We start from the raw sequence: 23,861 nt of genomic DNA, 5'->3' as shown, positions 1-23,861 counted from the left end.
CTGTTTTCAATTTTTTTTACCTTCAAAACTCTAAAGTCAGCACTTTCTTTGTTGGTTTCCTTCATTGTCTGATTAAAGTGAGATAGTAAGTGAAAACAACTTGCTAGAAAGCCTGCAAACAATGAAAAAGACAGTCATGTCATATTTAGTCCTGTTACATTGCCTACTGTCACACCCAATGTCCAATGCATGTGGGACGGTGCGGATGGTGAGATGGATGGAGCATGTTAAGGATGCACCTCCTGATTTCTGAACATGGTCTGCCCTCTTTATGACAGCCACTTTCTCCAATTAAGCTCGGCTCTGTCTGATGAAAATTGGCAATAGCCCAAGAGATAAAAAATGAAATCCTTATTCGATCTGCAGGTAGCCTGTAATATTCTTGTAAAATTATTAAATCATTGTTCAGCATTACAAGATTGGCATGTTAAACATATTCTCTTGAATCATGACTATAGCAACTCTCATATTTCTTTTCTTCCTTTATCTTGCCTTTTTCTGACCCTTCGTTGACTTGGAATTCCTCTCTAAAATATATCCAACAGATTTGGAGTCTCATTTGACCTCCCTCAACTTGCATGGGGGCAAAGGACTCGAACTTGTCACCATTGACTCCTCCATGTACACTTTCTCTGCATCATTTGCAAAGTTTAAGATGCTTTCTGAACAATACTTAAGCGCCTTTTTGGTGACAGTGGGCTTATACTTTAATAGTTTAGCGTACTCTCTTACAGCATGGAACATGTAGTCATAAACATGTTTCATTGTTAACTCTTTTAATATGAAGTTACTCCCTGCCTCACCAATTGCCATGGCCTACACAGAACCCAAAATGTTAAAAATTATGCTAAATTAGTAAGAAACAAGAAATAGTATTATCGTTTCACACTGCCATGTTACCTGTCCTCAGGATGATGCACGAAAAAAACGTGATAAATTTCATAGAAACAAGAAAGTTTGTTATATGTAGCAAAAAACTATACAAGAAGTTAGGAACAAATGTGTTAAGGAATTATTCTTACCTCCTCTGTGTGGTTGTTTCCCCAGTTGACAGAAAGTTCAATATCTTTGCACTTTTCATCTGGTCTTATGGGCCAGTAATGGTGCCTAGAAAGAAGACCTCGGACGAAGAAATCATAGAATTCTGGTCTTATCAGGAGGGTTGGAGAGTTGCATGCCAGAATATATTTGAGGCTGACTGACCATGCTTTGCCTTCTATATATATCTTGTATCTTGAAACAATAATATAATAAAAACCATCTCAAAAATTTGATTACTGAAAGCTAAATTCTTTTTGACTGATACTATGATACTATACATGCGATTATGCTAATTTTCATCTCATCAATGTATTAGATTCAAAGCATGTTGGGCTGACACCCAAATAAACAGTAGAGAAAATCAAGATATATTGTAGACACGATCTTCTATACAAGCAGATATACTTTGATGGATCAAAGAAACAACTGCAACCTGAATAGGCTTAAAGATAACTGTACTGATCGTCTGTTTAATACACTAGTTCAATCCAATGCAAATATGGTTCCATAATGTCCAGATAGGAATAGTAAAACTTAAATGATTATACATCCAAGATTAAAATGTATTGGCTTTGCACTTGAAAACACATTGACAATGTGTCCAATGAGACATTTTAGACCTATATTTAGATGCTGCACTTTAAAACTATATTTATATGGTCCAATGTAGGGCTTCAAGAACACTGGTCTAAGATAGCAATTTATAAGGTTCCATCCTCATGAAAGGCAAAAATTGAAGCTTATCACTATGATCTTGGTACAGAAAAGCAAAAATAGAAGCTTACTACTTTGTTTCTGGTACAAAATAGTTTATACCTGTGGGCACACTGGTTTGTAAGTTTGGAGTGCTTGAAGCCTTTCTTAGACTCTTTCTCCCAGTTCTGTGTAAAGCCAATTGTTGGAGTTCACAAATATTCACAAAGAAACTCTCCACAGTGAAAAAATATAATATTTAAAGCCAGATGACAAATAGAATAATACTGCTATGCATCCCCAAAAATGTTGATCATAGGATATTGATAGCAAATTTGTTTGTTAATATTTTTCTTAATACCTTTATTTTCTTAGATACTGTTGAAAACAAGTGGAGTGATCTTTATCTAACTTCAACAGCAATTGGGTACCCCTCTCAGGAAAAGAAAATAAGTAATCCTTCTTTGGTAGAAACTAAAAAATCTTTGCGATTTGAATTTTTCTGTTTGATATCCAAAATACTTGAAATAATTTTAATCTTCAGTTCTAATGATATATAATTTTACAGTAATTTACTTTTTGCAGTGAGTGGCATATAACAATATTAAATTTTCATTATGATTTTTCAATAGCCAAATACCAAAACTACGAATGCACTTGGTAATCACTAATACAAAAGGATCGAGGAGACTATCTCAAAGGAAAGTTAGGCAACATCATCTCTACAAACTAAAAAATATCTGGGATCGGAATTATAGGTTCCCTGATAGTATACTTTGAAGTCTGATATTATATTTTTTTGAACGTGTGATTTAATTTAATTTATTTACCTGTGTATAAAGCCTGCCATTCCATTTGGGATTGCTGCTGCACTTCATAAGGTCCTGTCTTTTGGGAGAAACCAGAGGATTGCCTTTCCAATAGGCGGTTGGATCTCTAACCAGCCACTTGATCAGCTGGTTTCCCTTTTGGATATCCTGAATGGATTTATTCCATGGTGGTATCTGTATCTCTGGCCTGCCAATCAAACAAAAAAGTTCAATCACAAACCTTGAAACTAAAATTCTATAATTACAACTATGTTGATTCAGACTAGCAAATGCAGATCGTGCTTTTTGATCGAGTTATTCAAATGTTCAAATCTTAGTCTTCGCAAGACAGCTTGCTTATAAATGCAGTTCATGCTTATTGTGAGTTATTGAAGTGTTAAACTTCAATCTTTGTAAATCAGCTTGGTTATGTAGCTACTTAAACTTCTATTTTTGCTCTTATTATTTTTGGAGGCTGTAATAACCAACTCCTGGTTACCATTTTTTTTGTTCAGATTTCGATATACCTTAGTACTTGCCAATTAGAAGAGCTAGTTTCATAACCTTACTCAAACATAGCATTGTAGCCCCACATCATATATGCACAATTTTGAATTGGATGAAATAAGCTCATATAACAAGATAAATCTGTAGACCTAGGGCTAGTCCTTGAGGGCTTATTAAGTATGGCCTTGTGCGTATATTCCTTTCTAGGAATCAAAGCCATTGCAATTTACATGCCAAAATAGAAAGACTCCAATCAAAGTGAAGAGATTTCCACAATCCATAATAATTAACAGTAAGTGTTTCTGGATTCGATTGTGTTGAATTTTCTTTGCATCAACATTTTGAATCACATTCCATGATTCATCATTAGGATGCGCATAAAAGAGCAAAATGAAACTGATGCATAGGGACTTCATTCGTGCAATCTGTATAGGGATCAACTCATGCATGCATCACACACATTCACATAGTAATTAGCTAGACAAAATAGGAAGTGGTTTCTACTGACTGCAAGGATCATCCCTCTTGTTCAGTAACACATTGTCCTAAGTACATCCCACCCAAAAAAGAGGAATGTTGGTACACCTCATGTTACACTAAGGTTCCCATCCTTTTCTCGATTCATTGCCAGTTGTGGTGATGAAGCAAGAGTCCCATAATAATTGAAAATATTTCCAAGCGTGTTTATCATTTTTTGTTATCATACAATTGAATAAGTTACATAGTCAAGATGTCTTAGGGTCTTATCGTAGACCCGAGACTAGTGCCTATTCTATCAATCACTTGGGTCCTATTCTATCAATCACTTGGGTTTATATAACAATATAACATTGACAACCATACCTTGGCAGACACATCATGGGAGCACAAATATTCCTTTTGACATGGGAATGGTAATATTGAACTCTTGAGATGGGTATAACCTGCCATCCATTGCTCGCATGCCATTGGTGAATGCATAGCTAAACCCTATAAACTTGCATAGTTGTTACATCTATCACTTGCATGATGAAAGCCTAATAACCAATTTTTGTGAACCACGCTCCTTGACTTTTGTCATGTTGGAGTTGCAACAAGCTAATAATTAGGCAGGTAATATATTTTACAGTTTTGGTGATCACTCAAGATGAGTGGGACAAACAACATTATCAAAACAATTATCCTCTACCTATGCTCATCTTGGAGTCCCTTTCTCAACCTTGGTTGTGATACCAAGACGTTGGTTCCTATATTGATCTCAATTCAACATTCCAACATTTAGAGCGTACAAGAACATGGATCTAAAACACACAGTTCTTAGTTTTGCACCCTAGACTAGTGAATCTATCTACATACCCCATAGAGGGGTCCATTAACCCGTACACATGGTCTTAAAGTTTTTGGGGTCAAAATTACCAACTCTTTAGTAATCAATTGAATCCTCTAGAGCTAGCTTTGATCTAGTCACCAACACATAAACAAGTACAACTCGTGAAGTAATCTTGAAGTTCCTTTATTCCACTCAATTGTTACCTATAATTAGATAGAAATCAAACATGTTGTTGAAATATTAGACACTATTCTACTTCTAAGGGCATAACATTTTTTTATTTAACAATCATGAAGCTTAGCATATAATTATCCACCAATTGAATATAAAGATAAATTGTCATACCATACTTTGTAATACTTACCATTAATTCCCATAACTGGCAAAGGCAGTCGAAAGGAATTCCATCCTAAACTTAACATAGATTCAGACCCATATTTAGAGTAGGTTTATCTTTTATAAATATTGATGGTTATTTATGACATAAAACCATAAGAACTTAATTTAGCACCATCATCAAATGCAACTAAGTAAATTTTCACTATTCATACACAGCCATGTAATGTCCCCGTTTTGGAGGAGTTAATTATTTATAAAGTTACCAATTAAAAAAATATATTACAAGAGGTTGCTGGAAGAAGTGGAGACAAAATTAAAAAGGAGGCCGACCTATCGAGGAAAAAAAGAATAAATAGGCATTGAGGGCTCATTGCCTATCATCGAGATTTATTATTGATATTTGTTGATGTGTGTTGTGGAGCCTAGGGTTTCTGCAAGTAGTCAAAATTGGCCATTGAGAATGAAAACTCTCAATTGGTACGCAATTTTGAGGGTGTGAAAGATCACCTGAATTATTGTAGTTGTGGGAAGGATATTTCAGTCCTTTCACTTGTGCTTAATTGCTGGTTTGGAGTTTCAATTGGAGTTGCACTTTCATCATATCATCTTCAACATTCAATCTCCAGCATTTGATCAATCTAGGTTCTTCATTTCAATCTGTAATTGTAACAAGTTCTCAATTGAATTCAGCCAGTTAGGGTTTGTCTGTAATGTGCCATGTTGTAATGTTTCGGTGCTGAAAATTGCATATCATATGTAAAAACACTTGGTTATCATTGAATGAATACGTTGGCACTATTTTACATCAGTTATTTAAGTAGAACAATTTCTTTTATTTAGCAATATACTTTCAACAGTGTATTAAATTTAGGGTTTTTTTTTAGTGGCCTGTTGGTAAGGGTCATTACAGTGGTATCAGAGCGTTTTCTTGCCAGCCTGATAGGGTTTATGCAACCAATTTAGTTTACAAAAGTAAAAAAACCAAAAGGGCTCTATTTACACAGGGAACCAACATAATCGAGAATATGGCTAAGAGACATTCTCAAAGCCCATCTAGAATTATGCGAGATGATGAGACTTTACAGCATCAGGGGAGGCTTCTACAGTCAATAGAGGCAATTACACAGGCAATGATGGTTATGATGCAACATTTGATTGGGAAAATAGGAGAAATAATCATAATAATGACCAGGATGACAGGAGCATAGCAGGATCACAACATAGGACACGATCTGGAACAGCTGACAGACCCACACGTCCTACATTCAGGGAAGAAACTCCAGCATGCACACCTGATGCTATGGTAACAAATATTGTAGATGAACTCCGACAAGCGAGGAATGAGTGGGATTCATTACTAGCATATGTACAGGATGGATGGACATTTGACAAGTACCTGAACTATAGAGCTGCCAGGCAGAAGTGGGCAGATAAACACAGTGAGTTGCAACAGGTCGCCAACAAGTTGGTATTACCCATATTTGATGGCAGTGGAAAAATGACTGCTCGTGCTTGGATTCATAAGGTGGATACTTTCCTATCTCTGAAGACTATGACAGAATTTGAAGCACTCAAGTATGCCACTTTACACTTAGATGGGGCAGCACATGATTGGTGGACACATGGCATGATCGCATTGCAACACAATTAGATAACCACTTATCAAGAGTTCGTGGATAGATTGATAGAAAGGTTTGATAAAAAAAATCCTGAAGTTTATTTCCGGGAGTTAGCCTAATTGAGACAGTCAGGAGGCTTAGAACCATTTATCAATGACTTCCAGAAGCTTGTAGTGATGGTGCTTGACATTTTAGAACGGAGGCTAGTCATTCTATTCACAGAGGGATTAACTGAACCACTCAAGGGGTGGGTAAAGGCCTTTGATCCTCCTACATTACAAGAAGCCATGAAGAAAGCCCGTAGTATGGAACTTGCAGCTCCGACAAACTGGTTTAGTTCAAAGGGTTCTTCATCATTTAGAGATAACAAAGGGGAATTCAGCAAGGGTAAAGAAAAGGTTAGTGACTCAAAAGGCAAGTCAGCTGCACCTTGGGATAATGAAATGCTTAATGACCTACGTAGGAAGAAGCTATGCTTCTTTTGCAAAGGTCCCTGTGAGTTTGGTCATGATTGTCCTATGAGGCCTAAGGGGAAGGCTAACTGGGCGATGTGGGCTTATTACGAGGGTTTGGATTCAGACAGCTCAGAGCACCATGATGAGGATCCTGATGAGGCAGAGGATGAACAGGAGGTAGATAGTGTTGAGAAAAAAGAGGCTCCGGAGCTACATTTACAGGAGGCACGTCTGTCTAGTATTCAAAAAGAGGGATCTTTCAGACTCCGGGGAGTCTTGGCAGGACAGAAGGTTATTAATCTATTGGATACAAGTGCCACATATAATTTTATTGATGCACGATTTGTGGAGAGGCGTGGACTCATTACTGAGGAGTTCGAAGGATTGAGAGTCAAGGTAGCTGATGGATATACTCTTCGTTGTCACAGGATGGTGCGAGATCTACCTTTGCGCCTGAACAACTATGAGTTCAAGGTGGACTATCATGTGGTCAACATGGGTGACATGGACATAGTACTTGGGATGCAGTGGCTACACTCTTTGAAGGAGGTTACCCTAAGACCGGAGGATATGGAGATACGATTCGAGGTGGATGGCAGGACTCATGTGCTGAAGGCTATCCGTAATGGTGATGTTAGGACTATCTCATTTAGGCGGTTGGAGAGATTAGACGGGCATAACAATATAGAGTGGGCGGCAATATGTGCCTTGATGCCTACCCAAGAGGAGCAACATAAGATTGAATATCATCTAGATATTCAGAAATTGAGAATCAAGTATGCGAAGGTATTCAGTGAGATTCCACCAGGTAGGCCACCAGACAGAGGCATTGAACACATTATTGAGCTGGAGGAAGGCACTAAGCTTGTCATGATCACACCATACCAACACCCAAAACGACTCAAGGATGAGATCGAAAGGAACATCAAGGAGTTGCTAGCAATGGGACACATCAGACCAAGTAAGTCACCTTTTGCATCTTCTGTTGTTTTGGTAAAAAAGAAGGATGCTACTCTATGAATGTGTATTGATTACAAGGTGTTGAATAAGAGAACTATAAAGAATAGGTATCCCATACCACGCATTGATGAGTTAATAGACAAACTGCATGGGGCTTGTAATTTCACAAAAAAAGATTTGAGATCAGGCTATCACCAGATTAGAGTTCGAGAATAGGATATTGAGAAAACTGCTTTTAGAGGTCGTTGTGGGCACTTTGAGTTTGTAGTCATGCCTTTTGGTTTGACTAATGCACCTGCTATTTTTCAGTCCACTATGAACAAGGTCTTCCACCATCAGTTGAGGAAATTTGTGCTGGTGTTCTTTGATGATATTTTGATCTATAGCAGGACATGGTAGGAGCATTTAGAGCACTTGGAGACAGTATTGAGCATTTTACAGAGGGAGTTCTTGTATGCCAAGGAGTCCAAATGTGATTTGGGGATGACAGAACTATTGTATCTTGGACACATCATTAGTACAGGAGTGCGAATGGATCCTGAAAAGATCCGCGCTACTGTTGATTGGCCACCACCAGAGAACCTTACACAGTTAAGGGGGTTCCTTGGTCTATGTGGATTCTATCGCAGGTTTGTCAGTGGTTACTCATGACATGCAGCACCCATGACAGATTTGCTGAAGAAAGGGGCATTTGTGTGGACTCGGGAGGCACAAGACTGTTTTATGTGATTCAAGGAAATAATGACTACATGCCCAGTATTAGCATTGCTTGATTTCACAAAGCCATTTGAGCTTCAATGTGATGCTTCTGGAGAGGGAGTTGGTGCTGTACTCATGCAGGACAAGCATCCTATAGCTTATGAGAGCAGGAAACTCAAAGGGCCCGAGAGATCATTCAACATAAATGATAAGGAGATGTTGGCCATCATGCATGCCTTGGCCAAATTCAGACAGTATCTTGTGGGCAACAAATTTTGTATTAAAACTGATCATAATAGTTTGAGGCACTTTTTGGAACAGCGGGACTTGAATGATTGTTAGCAGAAGTGGGTGAGTAAGTTACAGGCTTATGATTTTGATATCACATATGTTAAGGGGACATAGAATATTGTTGCAGATGCTTTATCCCATAGGCCACACCTCACTTCTATGATTTAGATATCAGAGGATTGGCGACACTTGTTTGTAGCAGAATATGCCAGAGACACATGGGCCTCTGATATAGTGAAAGGAACAACGATTGACACCAGGTACACTCATAGATGATTTGATCATTTACAAGAATAGGATTTACTTAGTCCTCGGATCGAAAGTGAAGCAGTTGATTTTGAGAGCATTCCATAATTCACCTACAGCAGGCCATCCTGGGTATTTCAAGACTTACAGGTTAGTACGGGAGCGGTTCACTTGGAAGGGACTTAAGGCTGATGTTTTGCAGTATGTGCGTGAATGTCATGTTTGCCAGCAGAACAAACAAGAGCACACTTATCCAGCAGGGCTCCTACAGCCACTTCCTATTCCTGACAGGAAGTGGGAGTGCATCTCTATGGATTTTATCATGGCCTTGCCTAGGGCCTAGGGGCGCGATTGTATCTATGTGGTGGTGGATAGGCTGACAAAATATGCACACTTCTTCCTTATCGCTGCTACATACTCAACAACTCAGATGGCAGAGGTCTTCTTCAAGTAGGTTTTCAAATTACACGGTTTGCCTTGGAGCATTGTGAGTGACAGGGATAGCCGCTTCATGAGTCACTTTTGGTAGGAGGTATTTCGGTTGTGTGGCATTGAGCTCACACCTAGCACCAGTTATCACCCATAGACCAATGGTCAAACGGAGGTTGTAAACAAATGGGTGGAAGGGTATTTGAGGAATTATGTGGCAGATCAACAACGAGCTTGAGTCAGATGGATATATCTTTGTGAGTATTGTTACAATACTACATACCATAAAACTATACAAATGACACCCTTCATGGCACTTTATGGTTATGAGGCACCTAGTTTCTTAGATTTGTTGTTGGGAGACAGTCGGGTGCCCGTGCAGGTGAACTATTACAGGAAAGTAAGGATATAGTTGCTACTCTCAGAGACAACATTGGTAGAGCTCAAAACCAGCAAAAGCAGTATGCAGACAAGAAGATGACTGAGCGAAGTTTTGAAGTAAATGATATGGTTTACCTCATGTTGCAGCCATATAAGCAGTCCACTCTCAAGAAGAGTGGTGCAGAGAAACTCAAGCCACGCTATTATGGACCATTCAGGATCATCAAGCGAGTTGGTGAGGTGGTTTATGAGTTGGAGCTTCCCACAGACAGTAGAGTGCACAATGTGTTTCATGTATCACGTCTCAAAAAGGCGTTGGGTCAGAATGTGATGCCTTCTGCAGTATTACCTCCCTTGGATGATGAGGGGAAATTGATTTTAGTGCTAGAATCCATTCTGGATAGTAGAGAGAAGCAGCTTTGCAGGAGAGTAATCAGAGAGTCTCTGGTTGAGTGGAAAGATTTACTTGTTGAAGATGCTACTTGGGAGGGAGAAGTGATTTTGCAGCATCCAGCATTAAGATTGCTTGAGGCCAAGCAATTTTAGGAGGGGCGGACCTATAATGTCCCCATTTTGGAGGAGTTAATTATTTATAAAGTTATCAATTAAAAAAATATATTACAAGAGGTTGCTGGAAGAAGCGGAGAAAAAATTAAAAAGGAGGCCGACCTATCGAGAAAAAAAAGAATAAATAGGCATTGAGGGCTCATTGCCTATCATCGAGATTTATTATTGATATTTGCTGATGTGCGTTGTGGAGCCTAGGGTTTCTGCAAGTAGTCACAATTGGCCATTGAGAACTAAAACTCTCAATTGGTATGCAATTTTGAGGGTGTGAAAGATCATCTGAATTATTGCAGCTGTGGGAAGGATATTTCAGTTCTTTCACTTGTGCTTAATTGCTGGTTTGGAGTTTCAATTGGAGTTGCACTTTCATCATATCATTTTCAGCATTCAGTCTCCAGCATTTGATCAATCTAGGTTCTTCATTTCAGTCTGTAGTTGTAACAAGTTCTCAGTTGAATTCAGCCAGTTAGGGTTTGTCTGTAATGTGCCATGTTGTAATGTTTCGGTGCTGAAAATTGCATATCATATGTAAAAACACTTGGTTATCATTGAATGAATACATTGGCACTATTTTACATCAGTTATTTAAGTAGAACAATTTCTTTTATTCAGCAATATACTTTCAGCAGTGTATTAAATTTTTTAGGGTTTTTTTTAGTGGCCTGTTGGTAAGGGTCATTACAAGCCATACCATGGAAAAGATTATCATGCCCTAACTTACATCTTCCCATACTTATTATTTTGCCAAGACACTATGCCATAATGTTCAATACAATATTCTGATTATTTTAGTTTAGACAAGTCTAAAGGGCTTCTTGTGCATCCAAATGTTTAAAAGTCCACCCAAGATTGGATTAGACTTTTTGGAGCAAAACATCCCAAGTTCCAAATTAGATAAATTTAATAAAGATGGTTTAAAAAAACAAAAAGGTTATTGGCCCAAGTGGGGACATAATTTGGAGGGGTGAGTTCACAATTATTTGATGCAAATTCTAGCGTCAAGTTGAAGCATACTGAAACAAAGAGTTTTGATAAAATTTAGGAACAATTCCAACTTGGAGCTGTTTCCTAAACCCCACGGTCGAGCTCTCTCCTAAACGCTCCCCTATTGACTTGTGTTCAGGGTCATCCTTCACCGAAGGACTATCTACATAATCACTTCTAATGAGATCAAAGGCACATGTTATTCTGCCAAGATTTTCTCACTTTCAAACAAGATTGAAGTCATCCAATTCTCTACGAGTTTCTTGCTGCTAAACGTGATCAGAGTCGCATGTAATTCTCCTGATATTTCAAATATTAAGATGAGAAGTAACACTTTAACCTATATGGACATTATGCATTCATAGTCAATATAAATTAATTTAGTAATATTAGAGCACAAGATAATGGTAGGCAAAATATCATCACAATGCAATGATTAGGTATGCCACTAATTTGGCTCTAGATGATGTATGATAATATGATTTACTGATATCAAGTATTGTTGTAATCACAATGCAACAGTTAGGCATGTCACTAATGTGGCTCCAAATGATATTGTACACTAATATGATTCAATGATATCAGATTATCATAATCATATTGTAGCATGACATTCTCCGTGTCGAAACACAACATGCATCGACAAGGCCACATGAAAATAGTATTGAGCTTTGAAATAATTATAACAATAATTATCGACTTACTCTACACATGAGCAATACTCAAGTCACATGTAAGACAATTGACAATACTAGACCCCTTGGATCATCACACAAAGATATAAACTCAATAATGCCTATATCTCTAAACTTTTGATTTAATTTACCTTATTGGGATCTATACTTATATGATGGCCAAGTTCACTCACTATATAATATTCAGACTTTCACTCACTATATAATATTTAGACTTGTCATTTATAACTGAATATGATCATCATGACCAATAATAATCGTTCCCAGACAACAACTATATAATTTAGTGTAATACATTACTAGGATCTCACAATAAATACGCACAGGAAATAAATCAAGATTTCATCATTATTGTTCAATATTTCCTGATTTGATTACTTCCCAACGTTTAAATAGTGGTATATGTATCTACTCTAAATCTTGAATCTTCATATAAAATATATGATAGTTTAAACTCAAAGGTACTGTACTTATCATTTACTGTTAGAATATACTTCAGTTTTCAACTATAGTTTATAATAACAGTGGTAACTATGGAAACCTTCCTATAAGCCACATTAGAACATATTTAAGCAAATCCATTTACTTTTTTGATCTCTAACATTTGAGGGATTTATTCATGTAGTTTTTTTAATGCGTCTCTTCTTGGCAATATTTTTCAAAGAGCAGATACATCATTCATTGAAATAAAATGTAATGACATGATCGAGTTCATTGAGGCAAGAGATATATCACCGCATCATGCAACGTTTTCCTTGTTATAAATGATCATAAGAATTTTTCTCTAATCTAATATAAGAGGCATTCAAGGATATTCTCTATACTTAAGTTTAATTGCTAAGAAAACCTTCATGAACGTGTTTGTAGTGATATCGTATGAAACAAACAAAGTAAATCCAATACTTCTATCAGCAAAAGTTGCCCCAGTGTACAAGATGCAAAATGAAAAAGCATGTCCAAAGCATATCAACTGTCTTACAACACTTCCCAAGGAAAATAAAGGCAGGCGTAAACACATGAACTGTTAGACAACAGCCTCAGAAATATACTTGTAGGTTTCGTCATAAAGGAAAGCTATGACAGATACATTTTCTATGAAATGACTTTTATAATGAAGGCAATCTATGCTGCAATAATAAAAGATATTGTAAAAGAACAAATTAGTTTTCATAACCGTAAGAGGGTTGTTAAACTTCCAGAATACTAGATACTGAAACATAATATCCTCTCAAAAGTCTTAAGCAATCATCACAAATGGGCGGTGAAGATTTATCCATGTTTTAGACCACCTTAACAACTTCCCTTAATATAATTATCTTGACAAAAAAATGATACGTATCTAGAGATTTAAATTAGTTGCAGAGCATTGTCAATTCCAGACTGTATGGTGTTTTGTTAGCATGTGTTCAGTGTGGTCATTGATGTCAACCTGATGAGGAGTTATGCGAGTTCAGTGTTGTACCTGATGCAGGTAAGCATCACGTGTTAATGAGAGAGATTCAAATAATCAATGTTGTCATGATTGTTGACCTGTTGTGTATGCGAAGCTGAAATATACAAAGAGTATTTGAAGTCTGGTCTTGAATGTTCAGATGTTCTTCTGATGTCTGGTAGTAATGATAAGGTAGTATGTTGCATATCCAGAAGGTGACAACTGACAAGTATAAGAAGCTGGCAAGTGCAGGAAAGAGTATTTGTAAGTCCTTGTGGAAATGTTCCACATAAGAAATTGGTGATTTGTGGTTTTGGCATTGTCATGCATGCTCTGTGATTGTTGCACTATCCTACTTTCAGGTCCATAGAGGTTCAAAGGTTGAAATGGTGTTTTGCTATTTGTCGACAGTGAGACCGGTTGAGAGGAAAAGTCAGGACTGGTCCTGAGAATGCTTTTTGCTGGAAATGTTTCTTACACTTGTGCTGGGTTCCAGGTTAGATTTCTTATGTTGGTTTTCTCCTCAAGTGAAATTATGTTGAGTGTGACATTGTTGTTTGTGTTGGTCCCTGGCCGACTCTGTTGATTTTGATGAATGGACTTCTTCCCTCAAGACATCCATGACCCCACAATTGATGTCTCCACCTGTTGTATTTTACTGTCCATCTGCAATTAAGTTTTCGTACTACTAATATGGCAGATTCATAGATTTATTGTTATCCTTGTTTTGTTTTTCTTTCTTTTTTTTGGGTATTTTTTCTAAAATTTATTTTCCCGCATTCAGACAACGAGGAATGCGACACAGGCAATCCCCAATTACAGTATATTCCAGCCTCTACACTGAGATAATACATCATACAATTTTTCTTTACTAAAGTATCCTGCTATGTTGCTCAAATCTTGTTTTCTTGGCCTTGGTTAAGAGTCAAGACAGCTCCAAGTTTGGTGTATCAGATCTCAATCACTTGTGAGCTTGCACAAGTGGGTTCGGTTATTTTTAATTCATTTGAATTTCACTCTTTATTTTGATTTCATGATAAAAAAACTGGACCAGACTGGACTTTTGTCTATCCATCTATACTAGATTTCCATATATGTGATAAGAAAAAATGCCTGTGTTAGGAGAACATAAATATAATATTGATTAAGAGCCAAAAGAGCAAAAGATTCCATCTTGAATGCCTATCTAGAACTCTATGCTCTCCAAGGATGCTTTCCAACATTCTGGGAGAGTTCAATCCTCTCTAGAGAAGAGACAATGCATGGGCCGTTCAACCATTTTAATTTTGACTATAAAGCTTTGGCCACTACCGGTAAACAAATTTGAGCATATGAATACAGTATTGATACCAGGTTACTGGTATCAAAGTCTATCATAGAGGTTCTGTTGTAGAACTGGATATAAACATCTAGTTCAAGGAGATGGAATACACGTTTCAGGGGCACTGGTGGCACTATAGAGTTTCAGAATCTCTTCCCTGCAAAAAGGTAGTCCAAATGGACAAAATGTAACAAGGGATGCAAGTGAATACGTGGCAATTATGATGGAGTTCTACGCTTATAAAGTTGTGATTGGGTAATCCGATACCTCCACAAACATTGGTAACGAAGAAACCCAAAACTGTCAACTACATGGTAAAAATAAATATAATAGCCTGTACGTAGACCCAGTACATATTTGAGTAAACACGATAAGAATTGACCTGTAACTTGGGCCTATAATTTCATCTTACATCACTACAGTAATTCGAGAATAATTCCAGTTGTTTAAAGGTTAGAAAATTGTAATTCATGAAATTTATAATTCAATGTTTGAGGAATTAATTCAAAGTTGAAACTTACCATCCCCAGAAAGACCAATCTGGGAAAACAATATCAAATGTATCGTCACTCCCACAGTAGTGAAATAATGGCAGTGGATCGGTATTCTTGTAGAGGTACTTGTGCACAACAGTTTTATCTTGACAATTAAACATTAAGTCCAAATCAGGCACCATTCCCGGATACATCCTCAGCAACTGAGCAATCCCCCAGACGGTGAACAAATCCCTTGTTTCATGACAATGATGATAACTCTCAACATACAAACTTCCTTCAACAACAATAATCCTGAAAGATGCCTTCTCTCGCGCTTTCTCAACCATTTCCATTGTTATTCCCGAGTTTTTCCATGGCTTTAGATCTTGATGAATGAAGTTAAAATACATGGGGCAGTTTTCTGAGGCATCATCAAGGAAATGATGATAAGAGGGGTGGGTAGAATGGGGATAACATAAAGATGTTTGGGGTGCTTTGCAAAAGTAGTCTATGGTTTCTTTGGCCTTGGTTATATTTTTCCAGAGTATGGCGGTTTCTTTGATTTTGTTTGGGTTGTGTCGTGAGTTGAAGATGGTTTTGACTGCAAATGATTCCTCTATCCATAGCTGGTATAACTGCAAACACTGCAATTTGACAACAATTCTGTTACAAATATCTCCATTTATAATCCTTAATTTGTATAAACTTAATGAGTGCAAGAACTCGTGTAAAAAAGCTATCAATTAAGGAATACAGAAAAGTCTACTAGATTTGATAAAGCTGCACAAAACAGAATTCCACTGAATAAAATAAAATAAATGACATCCATTAATGGAATCTCTGATGATACAGAAAACTGCACGGCGAAAGAGGTCGATGAAAAGATTAACCTTTCAAAGAGAGTGCCTATATTTTCAAAGAGAGTGCCTATATTGCAAGACTATTTGAGGAGTCACAGTAAGCCTATCAAAGAAGCCTCATTGACTTGTATTTACACTTACACGTTCTTCAGCAAACTTGCTGGCCGATATTTATGTTTTAAAATAAATTTGCATCTATTTCGAAGGGTTCTTTATTTGACCCAGGAGACAACTGAATTTCTTCAACAAACTTGCTGACCGATATTTATGTATTAAAATAAATTTGCATCTATTTCGAAGGGTTCTTTACTTGATCCAGGAGACAACTGAATTATTAAAATTGAAGATTGCAGAGTATGGTAAGATAACTCTGACACCAATAAATTAATTCAACTGCTCCATTAAACAATACTGAGCACTGCAGTTGACCAAATTCACAAGCTCAAAATAGTTTTCATTAAAAATAAAAACACAGATTAAGCTACAAAGATGATCTCTACCATCGCTTCTAGTAATAAAATCTTTAAAATTGCACTCACAGTTTTGCAAAGCTCTTTCTCTAATCTTCAAGAATTAAAACAATCTATTTGCAAATTATGCGTAACCAGTTATCTGCCTAAAATTCATCAAACATAATCCTAATTACCATCATTTCAATCTGATTTCTTGAACTTTCATCTTTCACTTTTAAGTTGATAGCGACAAACTTAATGCAGCACATTTTCAAGAAAAAAAGATAAAAAAAGTTCACGCTGTTGCAGAGATTTCAAAGCTTAGAATTTACAACTTTAACTATTGCACAGATCTGTGAAACACAAACTTAGAAAACAGATATCAAATTTAGCTAAGAGTTGAAGATGCGTACTAAGGTCACTGTGAACATAGCTAAGAAACAGCAAATTGCTGATCCTCTCAATCGTCTCCATCTTTTCATTCTCTTTTTGCAAAGTTCTCCTGTATTCTTTGCAGAGATTTCCTATGTTTTCCTAGCTTCTCTTTTTTCAGATTAGGTGTTGTAGTTTAAACGGCTTTTAACGAGTGATCGTTGTTTTTTATGAGAATTCCACAGAAGGGACTTTGGTATATCCCCACTGTCAATTAAATAAATATTTACTTTGTCTTCAGATCACCAAAGACAACCAGAAAAAAACATTGATAACACATTTGCTGAAATGCTTATAAGCTCAACTGGATCCTTTTGCAAATATCGTTATTTTTAATTACGCCGAAGGCGTTTCCTTATATGGAGTGGACGAGCTGAATTTTTCGACCAACGGCTCAGAATGCTTAGTAAGGCGTGGACAACAATAGAACACATCCAGACCATTTGTTTTATCGCCCATACTTTTTAATTTTGACTGCAGAAATCGAGACAGGTATGGTTCTTATAAAATATAAAATATAAATTATCTCGTACTTATCGGGTATGGTTCTTATAAAATATAAACACGATTGGCAACGACAATCAATATTTTAAGGAGACCGGCCTCACTTAAGGCATCTATGGCATAGCAGAAACATGGAGGACCACCTCAGCATCTTGCACCATTAGATTTCTCCGTATCTTTTACTCTACCACTCGCTAAGTTCATGCCTATCTCAGAACAGCTTGCAACTTGCTTGACAGTACGGCAAGCAGCAGATTGTCTCGTGGTCAATGTCTCTGACATCTATTTGTCTTTCCAGTTATCACTGCGAACTATTATGGTACCACCCAAAGAAAAGTCATGGCTCAGGAAATACTATTGTGGTAAAAGACGCAGCTTGGAAAAACTATATCTTAAAACCCAAATAACACTCCCACCATTAAATGTAATCACTTTTAAGATTTAGCTTTACAAATTGGACTTGACCGGCAACACAAATTTTCCCAGAGGATATAATGAGCGTGTTAAGATCATGTGCATTTGTTAAAGAAGAAGGGGCCTCTCATAGTAAATAGGATCCTGACAGATTATACAGGGCATGCCATTCTGCATTCAGAAGTTGTTTGTCATATGGGAGTTGGAGCAAAATCTCTTGATGATATGCAACTCTTAAAACCAAGCACCTATATTTTCTTGTTGAATTGCCACTGATATATAGAAGATTTTTTTTTAATATTGGTCCTGCAACTGCCCTGGTAGTCATCTACACATAACGTGGAAGCATAGTTAGAAAAAAAGCACTGTTTGAAAGAATGGCTCAAGCAAAGAAATCTTCCATTGCAATGATTGAAGGTTATACACAAAAATAATTGACTTTGTTCGGAAGCTTTGGGAGGTGTTTAATCGATGCAACTAGCAGGGAAAAATCCAGGTTCAACAATCTTTTCTGAGATTGCCCGTACCTGTAATGAAATAAAAGCATTGAACTCAAGTATAGACTTCCATTAAACACATAATGAGCTGTGGTCCGGCCTTCGTAAAAAATGCTCTGGTAGTTTTAAATGTCAAAAATATGGAAGTGGGAACACGACCCATTAACTGTTTTATACAAAGCCTCAAATATGATGCCATCTCATGAAATGCAATAATTGCAAAAAGAAAATATTTTGGATATGGGTTCAACTAAAAACTAGGGGTGATGGTGTGGGTCTCAAAGGCTACTTAGTCTTGTGAACGTCATTAAAATCTATAATATCAATCCTTCTTAGTGCAACTTGCATACTGCCGGGAACAAATTTAAAAATTGAATTTTTGTTGGCCAACAAAAATGGTGATGTTGAGTGGGGAATGGAAGAAGTTAAGAGGGGTCATAGAGAGTACTCTCACTGCTGGTCCCACATCAGCCACCTTAGTTAACCTTTCATAAATGGACAAATATTTAGTTAACCTTCCATATATCTACTTTTTTTTGTTTTTAATGTTTTAATCATTTCAGCAGATCAGTCAAATTGAGCCTTATATATATTTAAAATGTGTGCAAGAACATGTGGTGCAACTATCAAAACTTTTACAAAGAGATTAAAATCTAACAGAGCAACCTAAAAAGTTTTTGTCGAAATTGCTAGGAACATAATGATGTAGACATTTTACTCCGAGAAATAGAATGACCAAGCCATTTTGTACCTTGCAAATCTACTTCAAATTCAAGCCACATGTTAGTTCTACCATCTAGTTTATGTTTCAAGTCTTTATAGGTTGTTTGTTACTTTCTATTTGTCTATATTTCTTGAATCTGTTTATTCTTTCTTATTTAGCTTACTATATTGTATATTAATATCATTTATCTTCTCATCCAATCTCCCCATTTCATACTACATTATTTGTGGAGGGGCATTGACCCATTCAGTGCTTAGGTCCTACCAAGCCTATTTGGACACCTTCTTTCCAAGTGCGCAATAGGGAGAGGAGCAATCTACCCTTTTACATTACTTACCATCTCTTATTGTACATTTTGGTGAACATGAATCATAACATTTTCATTCCAATTCGAATGTCTAGATCTACTCTATTTACATTTAATTAGGAGTCATTCCTTTTACTTATTTGCATTTGTTGATGTTTTGTAGCTTTAGTTGGATAAATACTATAACTAGTGAAGATATATATGTATATCTCTCCCTCGCGCGCACACGTGTGTCTAAAGTAAATATCAAAGAAATTAATATAATAATGACTCGAGATATTATGCACATACACACATATATAATTATAATTATTATATTAATCACATAATAATAAATAAACACGTCTCTTCTTGTCCCATTCTCAATATAAATGCAAGAGATCACTACCTTTCGAAAATACTTACTTTATAGGTAGTTCTACTACATTTGCAGTGATCCTAAATCTCAACATGGTATTAGAGTCAGGCTACATATGTAGAAAAGGCGATGAAATATTAGCTTAATGCAGTACTTGTGCATGCCAAATTTTCCTTAAATTCTAGTCACTGTTATTGCTTTGTACGCTCTAGCAATAATGACTGGTATGAGATCAATGATTTACAGGTGTCAGGGGCCACTCAGGGAACTGTTATGTGTTAGCATGCATACATTCTCTTTTATTTCCAAAAAGGGACCCAATGGTGTTCAGATAGTTCAAATGCTAAAGTGAACAATGAATCAAGTCTCTTTGGTTCTCCCAAGTTTGTTCTAGAAGAGATGATTACAAGTGAAGAATTATCATCTTGTGAGTTGAGTGAGGCTAATGGTAGTGACACTGAATTTTCAAATGGAATATATTCAAATGTGAATCCTAAAATGTTATCTAATGGAACTATAGTGAATGACGATACTTGGTTGAATAATTCTCATTATAGTTTAAATGTTGATGATAGGAGGAACTCTATTGCAACCATCTCATCATATATGTGTAATGTTGAGCTCATCAATCTCAAAGAGACTTCTAAAACTTCCTTGGTACACATAATTCTAGGAAAACTAGAACCCTCAATAGCTTGTTTAGAAGAAAAACTTTCTAGAGAGGATTCTGGGGACATTAAGTCCTCATGTTTGTTAGTGGATGCAAGCAGTAGAAAAATGTTGGAAATCCAATCTAGTGGTAAAAAGAGGCTCTTACCAATGACAAATTACCTAGATAAAAATAATACCAAGGATGGAAGGGAATAAAGATAATAAGCCTCATTAGTCTCAAAGACACTTCTCAAACTTCCATCGCACACACAATTCTGGGAAAATTAGAACCTTTGGTAGCTTGTTCAAAAGAGAAACAAAAATTTCTAGAGAGGATTTTGGGGACACTAAGTCCTCATGATTGTAAGTGGATGCCAGCGGTAACAAAATGTTGGAAATCCTATTTAATGGTAAAAATAGGCTCTTACCAACAACAAATCACTTGGATAAAAGGAATAAAAGGATGGAAGGGAATAAAGATAATAAGTCATGTCAGCACATATTGAATAGAGAAAAATGTAGCGACTGAGGAGTAGGGGATAAAAGGAATGCAAATTATACATGGAATGAGAAATAGTTCTAACCTATAATATAATCCCAACTTCCATCGCAAGCGTAAGTGATGTGTTCATACATTTCCATCAAAAGTGGCAATCAAATTGTAATATATCCACCTTGCATTGAAATCATGCCTATGTGGATTGGAGGTGGAGGCTCTAGTAAGGCATGTTCAAAGATATAACACACATATAATAGAAGGATTACAACCGTCCATGAAGCATGTGCATGTGGGTTGAAGAAGTTAAACTAAAGTTGAAGATGTAGACAATGAAGTACGAAAGGAGTGAGTATCATTGGGAAAGTGAAGGGTGGATAACAAAATAGATAGAGGGAATAATCATCTACTTCATCACTTGGAGATTATGACTTTAGTCTATTTGACTATGATTGTCGAAAAAGTAAAGTTTGCAATCCTTATAATGGACATCACATAAGCTATAAAGGTGGATGAAAATTTGAATACCTTGTTACTAATAATACATATGATAGTTCATCAATAATTTAAATAAAGTCATAAGATGAACACATAAAAAATGACAACATTCAAAGATGATCATGTACAAATATGTATATGTTATCCTTATGTATTTCATTTATCTACTCACTATAGTCTCTCTCTTATTTGTATTTCTATACATACTATAAGAGCTATTTGCCTTGATCTTTTCCTTTCTCTCTAGGGATGTTTTTGCAGGAAAAGGAAGATTGATATTAGATTCAGAGGGAGTTTGGCACTTCATCAAAGGAAACATTGGATGGGGATCTTAGAATATTGATATTTAGAGGGAGTTCAACAATCCATGTGCGCGACTGCATGATTTTTAATGGGCCTGCCCCCCTGTGTAAATCATGAGGAAGTGACGACTTCCAAATGATTATCACTTGTATTTGTAAAAGTTATTGGAAATTGAGTATCTTATAATAACTTAATCTTCTACTGTGTTGGATATCTTATGATGTCTAAACAGATTGTGATAGGTTATATCTAGCATGGTGGATTAAGTTCCTTAACAGAACATGAATGTTCATATGGTAAGTCTCATTGAGGATATGTGAGCACATACCTTGCGAACATTTCGAGTATTTGGTGGATGTCATGCGACTTGATGTTAAGAAGGCCATCACTTAGAGTATTTGGTGAATATCATCCAACTTGAATTATGAGGCCATTACTCTTGATATCATGAGATGATATCTAAATGGTGGGTATCTTCTAATCAAAGATATCCTTAATCATGCCAACTTGATATTGCATTGAGGTAATTTCTAACCATGTGCTTGTCCTCCCTAGCTATAATGCCTACCCCTCCTTGACTTTTCTGATTGTATTGTCAGATTATTTTAGGCCTATTTTATGTTTATGTTTATGAGTATTGGTACTTGGTTACCAGATTAGATTAATTGTATTTAATATTCAGTTGATATGTGTGTTGAGTTACTAAGTTATTTCATGTATTCAAGATTATTTCTATGATGATATATGTATCTTCAGTTAGTGATTTTAGTTATCTCATGATGGTTAGATAGATGAATTAATTATATGTAGTTTCTATGGTTACTCACCCCATACTTGCATGTGTATGGTGTACGTGTCTATTTTACTTTATGATTGACATTCCTGATATGGTTGAGGGAGGGAGTCGTAGTCACCTGCTAGTCAGGATCTACACGATGCACCACTCTCCACCATTTTCTATTTAGTTTATAATATATGTATATTTACATGCATGGATTTTATGCAGATTGTAGGTACTGGGTATCGACTTCCCTGAATTGTTAGGATGAGCATACCCTATCACAATATCTAAATGGTATAAGTGGGGAGATAACTCTTGAGTCCAAATCCTAACCTAAGTCAATTGTCTTAGAAAGTAGAACAAGTATCTGAGTTAGTATACCTATCCAGATTTGTCAAGGGATGTGAATTCATGATTTTGACCTTGGAGTTTGATTATGTTATGTTTTTAGTTGAGTTTTCATATTTGGTTTTATAGGTTTGATGTGATTTTTAGTTATAGTTAAATCAAATTAAAAGTAATTTAATGGAAATTTTATAAAGAAAAATTTGATATTTAATTATATTTAATTAATTGAGAAATTAATTAAATAAAAGAATTAAATTTAAAAGATTTGATTAAAGTTCTAATTTTGGTGTATTTATATTTATTTAATCTAATAATAATTATTTATTAGATTTATTTTAATAATAAACTCTAAATAATATTATTAGTTGAATTAATAAATATATTATTAAAACTTTTCGTAATTAACTAGAGAGAGGAAACATAAATTTTAATAAAGTTTATTTTAATTAAATTGCATAAAGCTTATGCATGGAATTAAAATATAATAAATTAATTAAAGAGAGAAAGCTAATTATTTAAATAAATATATTTTATAATTAAATATCTAAAAGTTTGTGCATGAAAATGTAAAATGATAATAAAATATTAAAAGAAATTCATGTGATTGTACAATCAGAGCCCCAAATTAGGGGAGAACTCTTTATCAGAGATCTAGAGCTAATTTTTACGAACAGGGTTTTGAAGGAGTAGTTTTAGAGAAGAAGGGTTTCAGAAAAAAGGGGATAATTTACGTGCTTCGTGTGATTGTTGTTTTTAGCATCAGATCCAGCTAGGATCTCGTGGTTTATTTGTATAGTGGTTTTCATTTTTTGAACTTTTGTCTTCTCCGTATCTATTGCGTGTTCTAGTTTAAGAATGTTATTAGGTTGAAACCCTTGTGTGCGAGTTGATTGTTCTTTGATTGAGAAATATTTGTTTATGCTTTGAGTATTTGAAAACCCTCGTATTGAAATTATCGCTCTTCATTTCTTGAAAATATTTGT

At 35.9% G+C, this 23,861-nt stretch overlaps 1 protein-coding gene across 1 annotated transcript; it reads right to left on the bottom strand.

Moving 5' to 3' along the window:
* Positions 1-113: 113 nt before the first annotated feature.
* On the bottom strand, positions 114-17,416 carry LOC149556158 (uncharacterized). Its single transcript, XM_089833752.1, has 6 exons — positions 16,979-17,416; positions 15,299-15,897; positions 2,565-2,751; positions 1,858-1,922; positions 1,023-1,233; positions 114-816 (listed from the first exon to the last, which is right to left on the bottom strand). Exons 1-6 carry the CDS (start codon positions 17,045-17,047, stop codon positions 556-558), a joined length of 1,392 nt encoding a protein of 463 aa, XP_089689878.1. The 5' UTR covers positions 17,048-17,416; the 3' UTR covers positions 114-555.
* Positions 17,417-23,861: the final 6,445 nt, after the last annotated feature.

This window comes from Cupressus sempervirens, chromosome 5 (genome assembly GCF_028749045.1).
Source record: "Cupressus sempervirens isolate cs-2001-9-10 chromosome 5, ASM2874904v1, whole genome shotgun sequence".
NCBI lineage: Eukaryota > Viridiplantae > Streptophyta > Pinopsida > Cupressales > Cupressaceae > Cupressus > Cupressus sempervirens.
The sequence above is the reverse complement of the archived record's forward strand: the minus strand, read 5'-3'. Positions and strand labels throughout refer to the sequence as shown.